This window comes from Ovis aries, chromosome 4 (assembly GCF_016772045.2).
Source record: "Ovis aries strain OAR_USU_Benz2616 breed Rambouillet chromosome 4, ARS-UI_Ramb_v3.0, whole genome shotgun sequence".
NCBI lineage: Eukaryota > Metazoa > Chordata > Mammalia > Artiodactyla > Bovidae > Ovis > Ovis aries.
In genome coordinates, this window is record NC_056057.1 from 82297491 (window position 1) to 82311559 (window position 14069).

Below are 14069 nucleotides of genomic sequence, written 5' to 3' on the forward strand. Positions count from 1 at the left end.
CCCAAAGTTATATATTAGTGCAGTTACATGTCATAATCTTCATTTAATCATGAGGACACAGATGCTTAGCAAAAATGACCTTGCCAGAGATCACCTGACTGGTTTCAAGACTCACAGAATGCCCTAGAATTATAATATCCTCAGACCACCTGCTATAAAATCAACTATAGTGCTTATTAAAATTCAAGTTTCCTGTGCCCCACCTCACATACTTTGTCAAAATCTTTGGGGAAGGGGCTCAAGGAGATCTCCTATGCATGCAAAAGTTGAGAACCAATGATTATTGACTCCAACTAAAGAAACCTTCAGTCTATGTGACTTTTAAAAGGATGTCAGTATATTTCAAATAGGAATACCCATTAGTGTTGGCATCAATCAGCTTAAAATAGCTTACATATGCTCACATTCCCTGCTCTTCTGTATCACGTTAAGGGACATAAAATAGGATTTGTTATAAGCCACGGTTCAGTTTATATACAGGAAATTTTCTGAACCCCAATCCCCTGAACCCAAGGCTCTTACTCCCCTCTAATCCCTGACAATAACAGCATTCTAATAGGGCCCTCCCCAAGAAGTATTAACCAACCAGTATATCAAATTCTCTTTTCAAAAGAGAACTGGCATAAGTAAATTCTACTCGTTCATTGCAAACAATATTGCCATATTTCTCCCCAGAGGTAGAGCTGCCCTATCTTTCATGATGAACCTTACTTGGCAAAAGAATAATTTTGATAGGGATCAAAATTGTCATCACATTGGATCCTCATATTCTATAGGGCCAGACTGAATTATAACACCCTCAGTAATAAAAAGAGTTGAATTAAAAAAAAAAAAAACTTAGAAAAACTCACTCAGTATAAATGGGATGGGGGAGAATCTTGAATCAAATAAAGAAAAGTGATTTTTTTCCCCTTAACAGAAAAGGTTTTTAGGACAAGTTTACATGTAAGGATATAATTATGAAGGTGAAAAAGTCAATCAGATTGCAATGTTTGCTCAAGATCCCTAGTAAATGATGTAGATAAAATAAAAATGCTATACACATAAAACTTTTCTTCCGAGGATCCCAAAGAGTTTTATAGACGCTGCCTTAATGGCTCATAACAGGGATTATCATTCCTACTCACATATGGTAAAAACAAGGTCAAGTATGCCATTCTCCAAGGCCCTCTCTGCTATTCTCTTTTTTAAAAAATGTGTCATAACACACCATAACAATAAGTCATATTTTAGTACTAAAACTTATGGTAAATATTCTGCTTTGAAATAAAAATCTTCTTCCAAAAAAAGGTTCTTATGGATATTTATGAGGAAGTTCAAAAGTTTCAAACTGATCAGCAGTAATGAATCAAAAATAAAAAGAATTCAGTGCAGTTATTTTCAACAGTGAAGAATATGTCAACCAGTAATTTCTACCCCCTCCCCATCCTGATTCTGGAGAGAGAAAACTCCAAAACATATGGCCCAGGAAAAAAAATCTGTCCTCGTTTATAGTGATGAACTGGCTTTTACATCTCTGCAGCCAGAGTACGCAAATGACTTCACAGGCAACAGCTTCCGTATGTTTTATATTTTTAACATTGACCATTCATAACAAAGGTTCTTTGATCCCAGATCAAATGTTTGAATCAATTTTCTCTACACTTACTCAGAGTCACCATTATAAAAGCTCTCCTCTTTCCTACCTCCAACCCTTCCTGCAATAGGAACTATCTCCATTTGTCACCTTCTCTGTGATACTTCCCACCCCTTTGCTGTGGTTTTTAGCTGTGCTCGTTAACCTCTCATATGAAAGAGGCACAGTAATAAATAATTTTTGTACATAATAAGTTAACTGCAGTAAATAAGACTCCTCCAGGGAATTCACAGCCATCTTTAATAAAACTAAAAGCTCATGGTAGTATGGTTAGTATAAATACAAAAACTTTCCCAACCAGAAAAGAAATCCTCAATAGGTAAGGCCTTTCCCTACATGTAAGAAAAATTAAAATTTACATATACATATATATATATATATATATATATATATAAACTAGATTATTGCCTGGGATTCGAACTCTAAAAAGTGAACTGAAAACTAAAACCTTAAATAAAAACAAAAAAAACAGAGATTGGATAAATAGTAAAAACATCAAATAAAAACATTATCTAAACAATGCTAAAAACTGAGAATATTTTCAACTTTACTGATTCCAAGACCTTTATTTTTATTTAGATCTTACGTAGGAGCAACATTTTTAACATGACAATTGCTAAAAAGTTAAAACATGAATTTTGTAGAAAGGTACTTATTAAACAAAGGCTACTTTGAAGAACAAATTTTCTAGAGGTAAATACATTGATAGTAGATCAATTATATTTGGGGCTAATTAGATCTTGTGGAGATTAAAACAGAAAAAGAAAGAAGAGAAAAAAATCCTGGTATTAAAAAGTCCTTTTTTCTGTCCATATCCTAGCTATCATAAATAATGCTGCAATGAACACAGGAGTGCATGCATATTTTCAAGTTAGTGTTGTCATTTTCTTCAGATATATACCTATAAGTGAAACTGCTGGGTCATATGGTGGTTCTATTTTTAAATATTTTCCATAGGGGCGACACCAATTTACAATCCCATCCACAGTGCACAAAGGTTCCCTTTTCTCCACATCCTTACCGACATTTGTTTTTCTTTTTTTTTTTTTTATAATAGCGATTCTGGACAAGTGTGAGGTAAGATCTCATGGTTTTAATTGGCATTTCCCTGATGAGTCAAGACACTGAGCATCTTTTTTTTTTTTTTACTTACTGCTACTGGTTTATTACAAAGGCCAAATGGAAGAGATGCACAGAGGTAGGAGAGTGCAGAGCTTCCATGCTCCACCACCCTCCCACCACCTTGATGTCTTCATCAGAAGCTCTCTGAACCTTACAGTTCAAGGGTCTACACAGAGCTCAGTCTCCCCAGTCCTCTCCCCTCTTACTGGAGGTTGGTAGGTGGGGCTGAAAGTTCCAACCCTCTGATCAGCTGGTCTTTCTGGTGACCAACCCATCCCATCTAGGGGCCCCATCCTAAGTTACCTCAGCAAAATAAACTCAGATGTGATTGAAAGGGGCTTATTATGAAAAACAAGGGACACTTTCAAAACTCAGGAATTTTTTAGGAATTCTGTGTAAGGAATTGGGGACAACAGCTAAACATATTTTTGTATTTTACCACTTCATAGAAGTAGAAAGAACAAAGAAAAACCCACTTTTATCCTGGCATACATGCAAGCAAGCATGCTTGGTTGTGTCCAACTCTTTGTGGCCTCATGGACTGTAGCACACCAGGCTGCTCTGTCCATGGAATTTTCCAGGCAAGAATACTAGAGTGGTTTCCATTTCCTACTCCAGAGGATCTTTCCAACCCAGGGATCAAACCCTGTCTCCTGCACTGCCAGGTGGATCCTTTACCACTAAGCCATATAGTCTGTATTAGCACTATGGAATACTTCCAGGCTTTTTTGTGAATTTTGAATACTATGTTTATATTAGTATTACAAACATTTTATGTTAATATTTATATTGAAAAATCTTATTATGAGTATCACTCAGATCTCATCTTAAGGTTATTTCTTCAAAAAAGACTTTCCCCTGACAATCCAGTCACTATTTTAACACAGTAGTCTATTTTGAGTCTCTGCAAGGCACTTAATTAACCATGGATCATTTTGGAGTTTTATTTATTGTCTCTCTCCCACTGAGCATCTTTACATGTACCTATTAGCCATCTATATGTCTTCTTTAGAAAACGGTCTATTAAGAACTTCTGCCCATTTTTTAATTGGATTGTGTGATATTTTTTCCTATTGAGACATATAAATTCTTACCTATTTTGGATATTAACCTCTTAACAGATATATGATTTACAAATATTTTCTCCCATTCAGTAGGTTGCATTTTCATTTCATTAATGATTTCCCTTGCTATACAGAATCTCTTTATGTTGATATAGTTCCACTTGTTTATTTTTGCTTTTGTTGCCTTTGCTTGGTTTCACTGATCTTTTCTATTGTCTTCTTACTCTATTTCTACTCTGCTTTTGTTCTTCCCTTCCTTCTACAAATTTTGGGCTTTGCTTATTCTTTTTCTAGTTCCTTGAGTTGTAAATACAGGTTGTTTCTTCAAGTTTTTTGTTATTTCTTGAGGTACCCATTTTATCACTATTAACTTCCCTCTTAGAACTGCTTTCGCTACACTTTATAAGTTTTGGTATGTTGTATTTCCATTTTCATTTGTCTCAAGGTATTTTTTCATAATTTGGGGTACATTTTGGGGTTCCCAGGTGGTGCTAGTGGTAAAGAACCTGCCTGCCACTGCAGGAGACACAAGAGACACGCATTCAATCCCTGGGTCGGGAAGATCCCCTGCAGGAGGAAATGGTAACCCACTCCAGTATTCTTGGAGAATCCCATGAACAGAGGAGCCTAGCAGGCTACAGTCCATAGGGTGACAAAGAGTTGGACCTGACTGAAGTGTCTTACGTGCATTGATTTTTGGCTGTGCTGGGTCTCGGTTGCTGCATGAGCTTTTCTCTAGTTGTGGAGAGTGGGGGCTACTCTCCAGTTGCAGAGTGCAGGCTTCTCATTGCAGTGGCCTCTCTTGTTGCAGAGCATGGGCTCTAGGACACGCAGGCTTCAGTAGCTGCTGCACATGAGCTCAGTACTTGCAGCTCCTGGGCTCTAAAGCACAGGCTCAGTAGTTATGGCCCACAGGCTTAGTTGCTCCACAGCATGTGGGATCTTCCTGGATCAGGGATTGAACTGTGTCTCCTGCATTGGAAGGCAGATTCTTTACCAAAGAGCCACCAAGGAAGCCCTCAAGGTTTTGTTTTGTTTTCTCTTTTTATTTCTTCATTGATACCAGTCATTTTTATAGTAACATATTGTTTAATCTCCACATATCTGTGCTTTTCCAGTTGTCTTCTTGTAATTGGTTTCTAGTTTCATAGTATTGTGGTCATAAAAGATACCTAATATGATTTCAATATTTTTAAATGTATTAAGACTTGTTTTGTAACCTAACATATGATTTATTCTGGAATATGTTCCATGGGCACTTGAGAAAGAATGTGCATTCTATTGCTTTTGGATAGACTGTTCTCTATAAATCTGTTTGGTCAATCTGGTCTAATTTAAGACCAGTGTTTACTTATTGATTATCTGTCTGGATGATCTGTCCATTGAGGTAAGCAGAGTAGTAAAGTCCCCTATTACTACTGTACTGCTGTCTGGTTCTCCCTTTAGGTCTGTAAATATTTGCTTTATATATTTAGGTGTTCCCATGTAGCCTGGAGAATTCCATGGACTGTATAGTCCATGGGGTTGCAAAGAGTTGGACACAACTGAGCAACTTTCACTTTCACTTTTTCATGTTGGGTGCATAAGTATACAAATATTACACACTCTTGTTGGATTGATCCCTTAATCAGTACGCAATGCCCTTCTTTGTCTCTTATCACAGTTTTTGTTTTAAAGTCTCTTTTGTTGGATGTAAGTATTGCTACCACAACTTTGTTCTGGCTTCTATTTGCACTAAATATTTTTTTTACATACCTCCACTTTCAGTCTGTGTGTGTCCTTATACTTGAAGTGAGACTCTTGCAGGCCTTTTGTTTTTAATCAACTTATTTAGTCCATGTCTTTTGATGGTAAACTTAGTCCATTTACATTTAAAATAATTATTGATAGGTATGTACTTAGTGCCATTTTGTTGTTTTCTGGTTATCTCCTAGTTCTTCTGTTCCTTTCTTCTTCTCAGAAAAAAAAAAATCCTGGTGTTAAAAAACCCCTTTTTTTTTTTTTAGTTTTTTATTTTTTTGTTTGGACTGGTAGACAGGTCAGGTTTTAAAATAATTTAAGCTACTATGATTCTTCACTTAAAAATAGTTATATACCTCAATTTTACAAAATAACAAAAAAACCCAAAGTGTTAAGTTGGACTCTGTTCATACCATTGTAAACATAAAAAGGGCATGCTTTAAGGTGCTAACACAGGGAGTCTTGAGTTTAGTATAGATTTCACAACACTCCTCTAGGCAAAATTGAATTTTCCTGGCTTTGTGCAAAATGAATTGTTGTATATATTATCTACCCATTCCAAATTAGTCCAAATATTACAGATTACCTTGCACACAGCTGCAAACTGTTGGTTATTTCCTGCTCCAACTACAAGATATCCATCCTTGGTTTTAAAAGCCTAAAATTAATAAATACATACATAAGTATATAATTTTATACATTGAGAATACCACAAAAGTAGCTTTAATTACTCAAAATTTATATATAAACCTTGTTCTAAAGTAATATTAATTAAATCAATATCAACTAATTAGTATATTTTTCTATTATATTTGTATAGCTGTTATTTGAGGTTCTCAAAGCAATTCCTGTCTCATCCATCAATTGTTATAACATTGGAGAAGGGAAGAAAAATGAGTAACTTAGAATAGTAAAGAAAATACTGGAGGTTTATTATAATTCATAATATTAAATTCTATATTCACTATGAAAGTGAAGTCACTCAATTGTGTCTGACTCTTTGTGACCCCATGGACTGTAGCCTATCAGGCTCCTCTGTCCATGGGATTTTCCAGGCAAGAGTGCTGGAGTGGATTGCCATTTCCTTCTCCAGAGGAACACTTCCCGACCCAGGAACTGAACCCGGGTCTCCCGCATGGCAGGCAGACGCTTTACCGTCTGAGCCACCGTCGATTAATGTTGAATATTCCCAGTTTTGTGTTTTATTTCCAATTTTTCATGTAGGGCAAAGAGAATGATATAGCACATTGTTTTCTACAAAGTCTAAGAAGAATAGATGGGGAAAAGGAAGGAAAGGAGGAGAAAAGAAAGGAGAATGGGGTGGAAGGAAGATGAGTAATGGCGCTATAGTTTGTCTTCGAAAATCTCAGATACAAACTTTTGGGTAATTTTCACTTCCTAGTAAGTGAAAAATGACAAATCTAGATCACTGGACCCCATGTGGCTTTATGTACCTGAGAAAGTGTTTTCCTTTTAAGAGACATGTTCATTTGGGAAGCCAGATATATGTAAATAATTGATACTTCTCATAGTTCAAGCCCCTCTTAAGTACTTATCAGAACTCACTTCTACACACTGGATCAGTGATGATCAGGGGAACCAAACTTTACCCTCAGAAGGCCTTATTCCCATTTTCTCTGAGTAAATGAGTTTCTTTAGTTTCCTCTCTTTCTATGTAAAACTTGTTCTGCATCTTCACCTATTTTTTCTTCACTTATGCCCACCTCTGAGAAAGATAACATCTGTCTTTCCTGTCAGGGCTTATTCCTAGGCTAATGACCTTAGTACTACCTGTACTCATTCACATCCTTCAGAACCCTGCTCAATCATCTTTTATGTCTTCATTTCCACTGGATCTTTTTCTTCTGCCTACATAGAAGATAATGCTAATACTAAAAATACTAGAAACAAAATAAAATTTGTACCAGTACTGACATTCCTCTCAAGCTTTCTTGAAATTGTTCCCTTCCTCCATCTCTAAATAATATAAAAATGCCACTTCTTCACCAACCACCACATTACAATGCCCTTTGTCATCAGGATTCCTATCCTATCACTGAAACAATTCTTTCTTATACCACTGTATTAGTTGGTACCATTCCCTCCTTCAGGAAACTGTCTCATCTCTAGGCTCTGTCTGCATTTATCTCTAATCTCTCTGATGTTTTTCACATGCCTCCCCCCCCGCCGCCCTTTACAGGATTACCTTCTAAACCTCAACATTACTTAAACATCATCATTACTTGAGTATCTGTATTACTTGTTTCTTATGGTAGCCACTAGCCACATGTAAGTATTAAATTTAAATAAACTAAAATTAAATCAGCCAGTCACAAAAGAATACAAATTGTGATTCCACTTATTGGAAATGACCAAAATCAGCAAATCCATGGAGACTAGAAAGATTAGTGGATGTCTGGGGATGAAGAAGTTTGGGAAATGTGGAAAATGACTATACACAAATAACGGCTTTCTTACTGGAGCAATGAAAATATTCTAAAGTTGATTATGGTAAAGGCTGTACAACTCTATGAATGTACTAAAAACCACTGAATTGTACAGTTTCAGTGGGTGAATTTTAGTGTATGTATATTATATGTCAGTAAAGCTGTTTTTTAAGAAAAATTAATAGTTCAATTCTACCAACATTCTAGCTACACATCAAGCATTCAATAGCCACATGTAGCTAGTGGCTACCACAGGAGACAGTCCAGATAGAGAACATTTCTATCATCACAGAAAGTTCTGTTGCACAGTATAAGTAGACTGGAGTTGGTAGACTGTATTTTTTTTCTTTTATTCTTCCTACTTCATGGCATCTGAAGAATATGAGGCAATTAATAAATGGTTATAAAATGTTAATAAATCACTCAGATGATTGCTTCCATATAATAGGGTTGTGGCTAAAAGGGATCTCGGAACACTATAATCGAGTTTTTCTGTTTACATTTTTGCTAGATTTGTAAATCAATGCCACCAAGATATTACATGAACTATTTTAAATGTTTATATTCCCTTATCCACCAGGCAAAAGCAAAATTAGTGCCATACCTAATGCATTAGTGTTTCTTAAACTACAGAAAGGAAGTCTGCAAATGAGCTATGAGTGGAGGATGAGAATTTTGAGCAGAGATGTCTCAACAAACCATTCATAATTATGAAGTTATACAGGTTGTTTGTTTGCTTGCTTTTTTTATGAGGGATAAGTGAGTTGGGAAGTAGATAAGTAATATGAGGTAACAACGTGTGTTAACAAGTATAATGGCAAGTAAGGTTTCCAAAATTTTGGATCAGTGACATGCACAAGTTTACATATTATAGGAGAGGGTTCATTTTCTTTCAAATAATAAAGAAATGGCTGTTTCTCCCTTAATTCTGAACCATAACATGAAATATATTTTTACCAATACATATATTTTAAATTTTAAGCAGTGATAACTAATTAATAATCACTGGAAAGTAAATACCAAGTAACAGCTCAGCTGTGCATGCGTGCTTGCCTGCTAAGTCTCTTCAGTCATGTCCAAATCTTTGCAACACCATGGACTGTATAGCCTGCCAGGCTCCTCTGTCCATGGGGTTCTCCAGCCAAGAATACTGGAGTAGGTTGCCATGCCCTCCTCCAGGGGATCTTCCCAACCCAGGGATCAAACGCACGTCTCATGTCTCCCTCATTGGCAGGTGGGTTCTTTAGCACTAACGCCACCTGGGAAGCCCTAGCAGCTCAGCCACCAGGATATAATTAGACTAAGGCTCAGCAAGTAGATTTATTAGGATGAAGACTGGGAAATGAGTACATCAAGGCTGTATATGGCCAACTTGCTTATTTAACTTCAAGCATCATGTGAAATCCCAGGCTGGATGATTCACAAGCTGGAATCAAGACTGCCAGGAGAAACATCAACTTCAGATATGCAAATGATACCACTCTAAAGACGAAAAGAGAAGAGGAACCAAAGAGCCTTTTGATGAGGATGAAAGAAGAGAGTAAAAAGGCTGGCTTATAACTCAACATTCAAAATCCTAAGATCACGGCACCCAGTCCATCACTTCATGGCAAATAGATGGGGTAAAGTGGAAACAGTGAAAATTTTTATTTTCTTGGGCTCCAAAACCACTGCATATGGTAACTGCAGTCATGAAATTTTTTAAAAAAATGCTTGTTCCTTGGAAGAAAAGTTATGACAAAAGTAGACAGCTTAATAAAAAGCAGAGACATCACTTTGCCTACAAAGGTCCATACAGTCAAAAGCATAGATGTGAGAGTTGGACCAGAAAGAAGGCTGAGCACTGAAGAATTGTTGCTTTCAAACTGTGGTACTGGTGAAGACTCTTGAGTCCTGAGAGATCAAACCAGTCAGTCCTAAAGGAAATCAGTCCTGAATATTCATTGGAAGGACTGATGCTGAAGCTAAGGCTTCAACACTTTGGTCACCTGATGCAAAGAGTTGACTCATTGGAAAAGATCCTGATGCTGGGAAGATTGAAGGTAGGAGAAGAAGACGGCAACAGAGGATGAGATGGTTGGATGGCATCACCAACTCAGTGGACATGAGTTTGAGCAAACTCTGGGGGATAGTAAAGGACAGGGAAGCCTGGCACAATGCAGTCCATGGGGTTGCAAAGAAGTAGGATGTGACTTAGTGACTGAACCACAATAGCAAGAAGATTATCAATTCTTTAAATAATTATTTATCCCATGTTATTATTGTTACAGTATTTAATAAATATATTTTAAATAAGAACTTTTAGAGGAATATATCTTGCTGTAAAATGAATGCTTTCTGGAGAAGGAAATGGCAACCTACTCCAGTATCCTCCTCAAATTCAGTTGTTGAAATCCTAACTCCCCAATGTGATGGTATTAGTAATAAGAACACAGCCATTTCTGAAACAGGAAGTAGGCCCTCACAAGACATCTAATATGTCAGCATCTTGATCTTGGATTTCCTAGCCTTGAGAATTATAATTAAAAAATGCCTGCTGTTTCAGCCACCCTGTCTATGGTATTCTGTTATAGTAACCCAAATGGACTTAGAAATTGGTACTGAGAAGTGGGATACTGCTGTAACAAATACCTAAAAATGGTGACGATGGGAGGAAGTTATGAATAGGGCATATGAGAGGTGTCAGTGGATAAGAAATCCTGATTAAGTCAAAGACTGGCCATAATGTGGTGAGTAATTGAATGCAAGGTAGAAGACAGGAGACTATGGATAGTCAAAATATAAAATGCCTCAGTCAGTGATTACTGGGGCAAAGAAGTTTCAGTGTGAGGTTAGAGTCACAGTGTGAGGTGCATAGAATAATTTCTGATAAAAGGTAAGGACTCAATAAATATCATTATTATTAAATAGCTACTAATAATGCTGGTTGGCACATAAAAAGAACACCCTGTACATTCTAAGCCTTTAGATCTTGATTTCTGGACTCTTATCTACTTTGCAAACTCTCTCTTCATCTCCTTGGTTGCCTCACTCTCTATACCAGGCAAGATAAATGACCACATACTATGTACACACACCTCCAGCAAATTTTCTATCACAGGGTAAACTAAATAAGAGCAGCAGACTGCGCTGCAAACATTCATGGCTGGGATGTTTCTCTTGTAAAGAACTGAAGCCTCAAACTACCGTATTGATGTGTCAGTATTTTCTCCGATCTAAAAAAGGTACATACAGTTAGTGGTGTGTCTACTTCAAAAACAAGAACACAAACTTCAAACCCTCCTGGAGCTACTTAAGTTTTCACAAGATTTTCTTCCCGAAAAGGTAACCATTGCAAAATGACCTCATCATCCACTGGAAAAAGACATTCCATGGAGTTGAACTCATTGCCATGAGAATGTTTTCTGGAATGTCAAGCAGTTACTGACTTTGGGTCTGTGCTAGTACACTGTGACAAATATAGAGCACTATTTCCTACCACTAACAGTTCAGCTCACCTTATGGCACTGGAGGTGGCTGAGCCAGATGCAAGGAGGCCTCGGATGCTTACAGCTCAAGAACAATGTCCTATGGGATGGAACTCTGCAACAAGTGATAAAGGAGGCCAGAAGCCCCTAATTTCACCTATGTATCTACACATTTTTTTCATGGGGAATAAGCCATTTTGAACACACTCATTTCTACATTGTCTTGAATTCTAGAACCACTTTGAAAGCAATATTGCTGATTGCAACATACTGATTTCCTGCAACCCCAGATCCAGGTCAGGATTTTCCAATTCCATAGGAAATCTGAATGTTCCTTGAGGTCCTTCAAATCAACTAAATCCTATTTTAAATAAAATAAATTTAGGATTTTCAATCACTCAGTTTCTGATACTAGATATGGAGTCAGGGGCAAGAAAGGAAATGGAAACTGACATGTTTTTTATCTTCACAAATTATCAGTAGATATTATTTTTCTTAGAAGTCCTTTATAGGGAAAGCTTGCTGTTCTTCAAGAAGGCAGCCATCATGTATCCTGGACATAATGTACAATGGCACATGGTGTTATTTTTCCTGGAAGCTATGCATGAGAAACTGATGATTCTGAATTGCCTGTGTTATAAACAATCTCAAGCAAGACTGTTTGGACTAACCTGCCAAAAGCACCTCCTATTTAATGGAAAGTGGCAAAAAAATTCTGGACAAGAATCCATATTGATTTTTCAGGAACACTTCAAGGTAAAACATTCCTTGACTATGTTGAGCCTTTTTCAAATACTCTTTGTTTTACCCCAAACATGTTACAACAAATAAAGTTTTGTACTAGTTATATACCATCCTTGAAAATACCATATCTATCAATGAGCCTACACTAATCTAAGACATGTTAAAAGTCTTATCATAGACACTTATCATAGACTACAACTTTATTCAGGCTGTCATTATGACATTTCACCTTCAAGCAAAAAGATAAACTAGAGCAGAATATTAACTAAACCTCAATAAGAATGTTATTGTAAAGTAGATAACAGAGTAGATTATCAATAAGGTTTTCCAAACATACTTTAAGTCCATCATATCTCAAGATTTATCAACGATAAAACAGGGCACACAGAAGGTTGGCATTACTGGAAAGACCGATATTAGACCTGCCCACTATACCTCAAGAGACACTAGGGTATAGATCTAGTTAACAGTGGAATTTCAGTCTAGAATATAGAAAGTTTGGATAAGCATGGCTGAGGGAAACATTCAGCCAGATGAAGTATAGGGGTATAGTCAGGAAATGGAGTAAGAAATTTGGACAAATTCTTGAAACAGAGGATGAGATGGTTGGATGGCATCACAACTCGATGGACATGAGTTTGAGGAAGCTCCAGGAGTTGATGATGGACAGGGAAGCTGGTGTGCTGCAGTCCGTGGGGTTGCAAAGAGTCGGACACTGCTAACAACTGAACTGAACTAAATTCTTGAAAGTCCTTTAGTAGGTAGTCAGTTCCTGAGATTTATAGGCAGAGGCTGCATTTATGGGAATGAGGCTCAGAGTCTTGCCTCCAAATTCCCACATGACAAGTTGTGAAAGCAAGTCACAGGGTAGAGGGATAGCACCCTGGTAGTTAACTAGATAAAATCCTCAGAGAATATAGGCAAAAGCAGAAGCCCAAGCCTCTGAACAAAGACACATGAAGCAAAGACAGTGACCTCTAAGTGAGCATAGGAGTCTGGCTGGCAGATAAGAACTTAGAACCTGCTGCAGTTACCCCACAGACCAAGGACAACATCTGGCATAACAAGAGATAAACACATTTTGTCAAATCAAGGCTGATGCACTGATTGTCATTATAAGTGATGTAAGAAATACTGTATGATATCGTTTATATGTGGAATCTAAAAAGAAATGATACAAATGAATGTACCAACAAAACAGAAACAGACTCAAGGACTTAAAACAAATATGTTACTGGAAGAGAGGAGTTAGGGGGAGCAGATAGTTAAGAGAGTTTGTGATTGACATGTACCCAGTGCAATAATTAAAATGGATAACCAACAAAGACCTATTGTATTCCACAGGGAACTCGGCTCAATGTTATGTAACAACTTAAATGGGAAAAGAATTTGAAAATGAATAGATACATGTATATGTATAATTGAATCACTTTACTGCCCACCTGAAACTATAACAACATTGTGTATCAACTATACTCTGATAAAAAACAAAGTTTCTAAAAAAGTCTGATGTATTATGTTGGATCAGAGCAAAGTAAGCAATTCAACAAATACTAGAAGCTATACAGAAGGCTTGCTGGCAGAACTGGGAAGCATGAGGTAAGAAAGATGAGAAAGTGTCAGTGACCCAAAGATGAGAACTCTTTTTCACTATATTGATTCTTCTAATCATGAAAACGGTATATTTTTCCATCTATTAGTGTCCTCTTTGATTTCTTTCACCAGTGGTTTATAGTTTTCTATATATTGGTCTTTTGTTTCTTTAGGTAGATATATTCCTAAGTATTTTATTCTTTTTGTTGCAATGGTGAATGGAATTATTTCCTTAATTTCTCTTTCTGTTTCCTCA

At 36.8% G+C, this 14069-nt stretch overlaps 1 protein-coding gene and 1 long non-coding RNA gene across 3 annotated transcripts in view; one reads left to right on the forward strand and one right to left on the reverse strand.

The window, feature by feature from the left end:
* The window catches only part of SUGCT (succinyl-CoA:glutarate-CoA transferase), a 762875-nt gene that overhangs the window by 479812 nt on the left and 268994 nt on the right, over positions 1–14069 (reverse strand). For both annotated transcript variants that reach the window (XM_042249226.1, XM_004008000.5), the window contains one exon: positions 6149–6220. In XM_042249226.1, coding sequence (XP_042105160.1) covers positions 6149–6220 — 72 coding nt within the window. The remainder of the gene's footprint in view (positions 1–6148; positions 6221–14069) is intronic.
* The window catches only part of LOC132659700 (uncharacterized), a 40361-nt gene that overhangs the window by 9020 nt on the left and 17272 nt on the right, over positions 1–14069 (forward strand). The window lies entirely within an intron of this gene.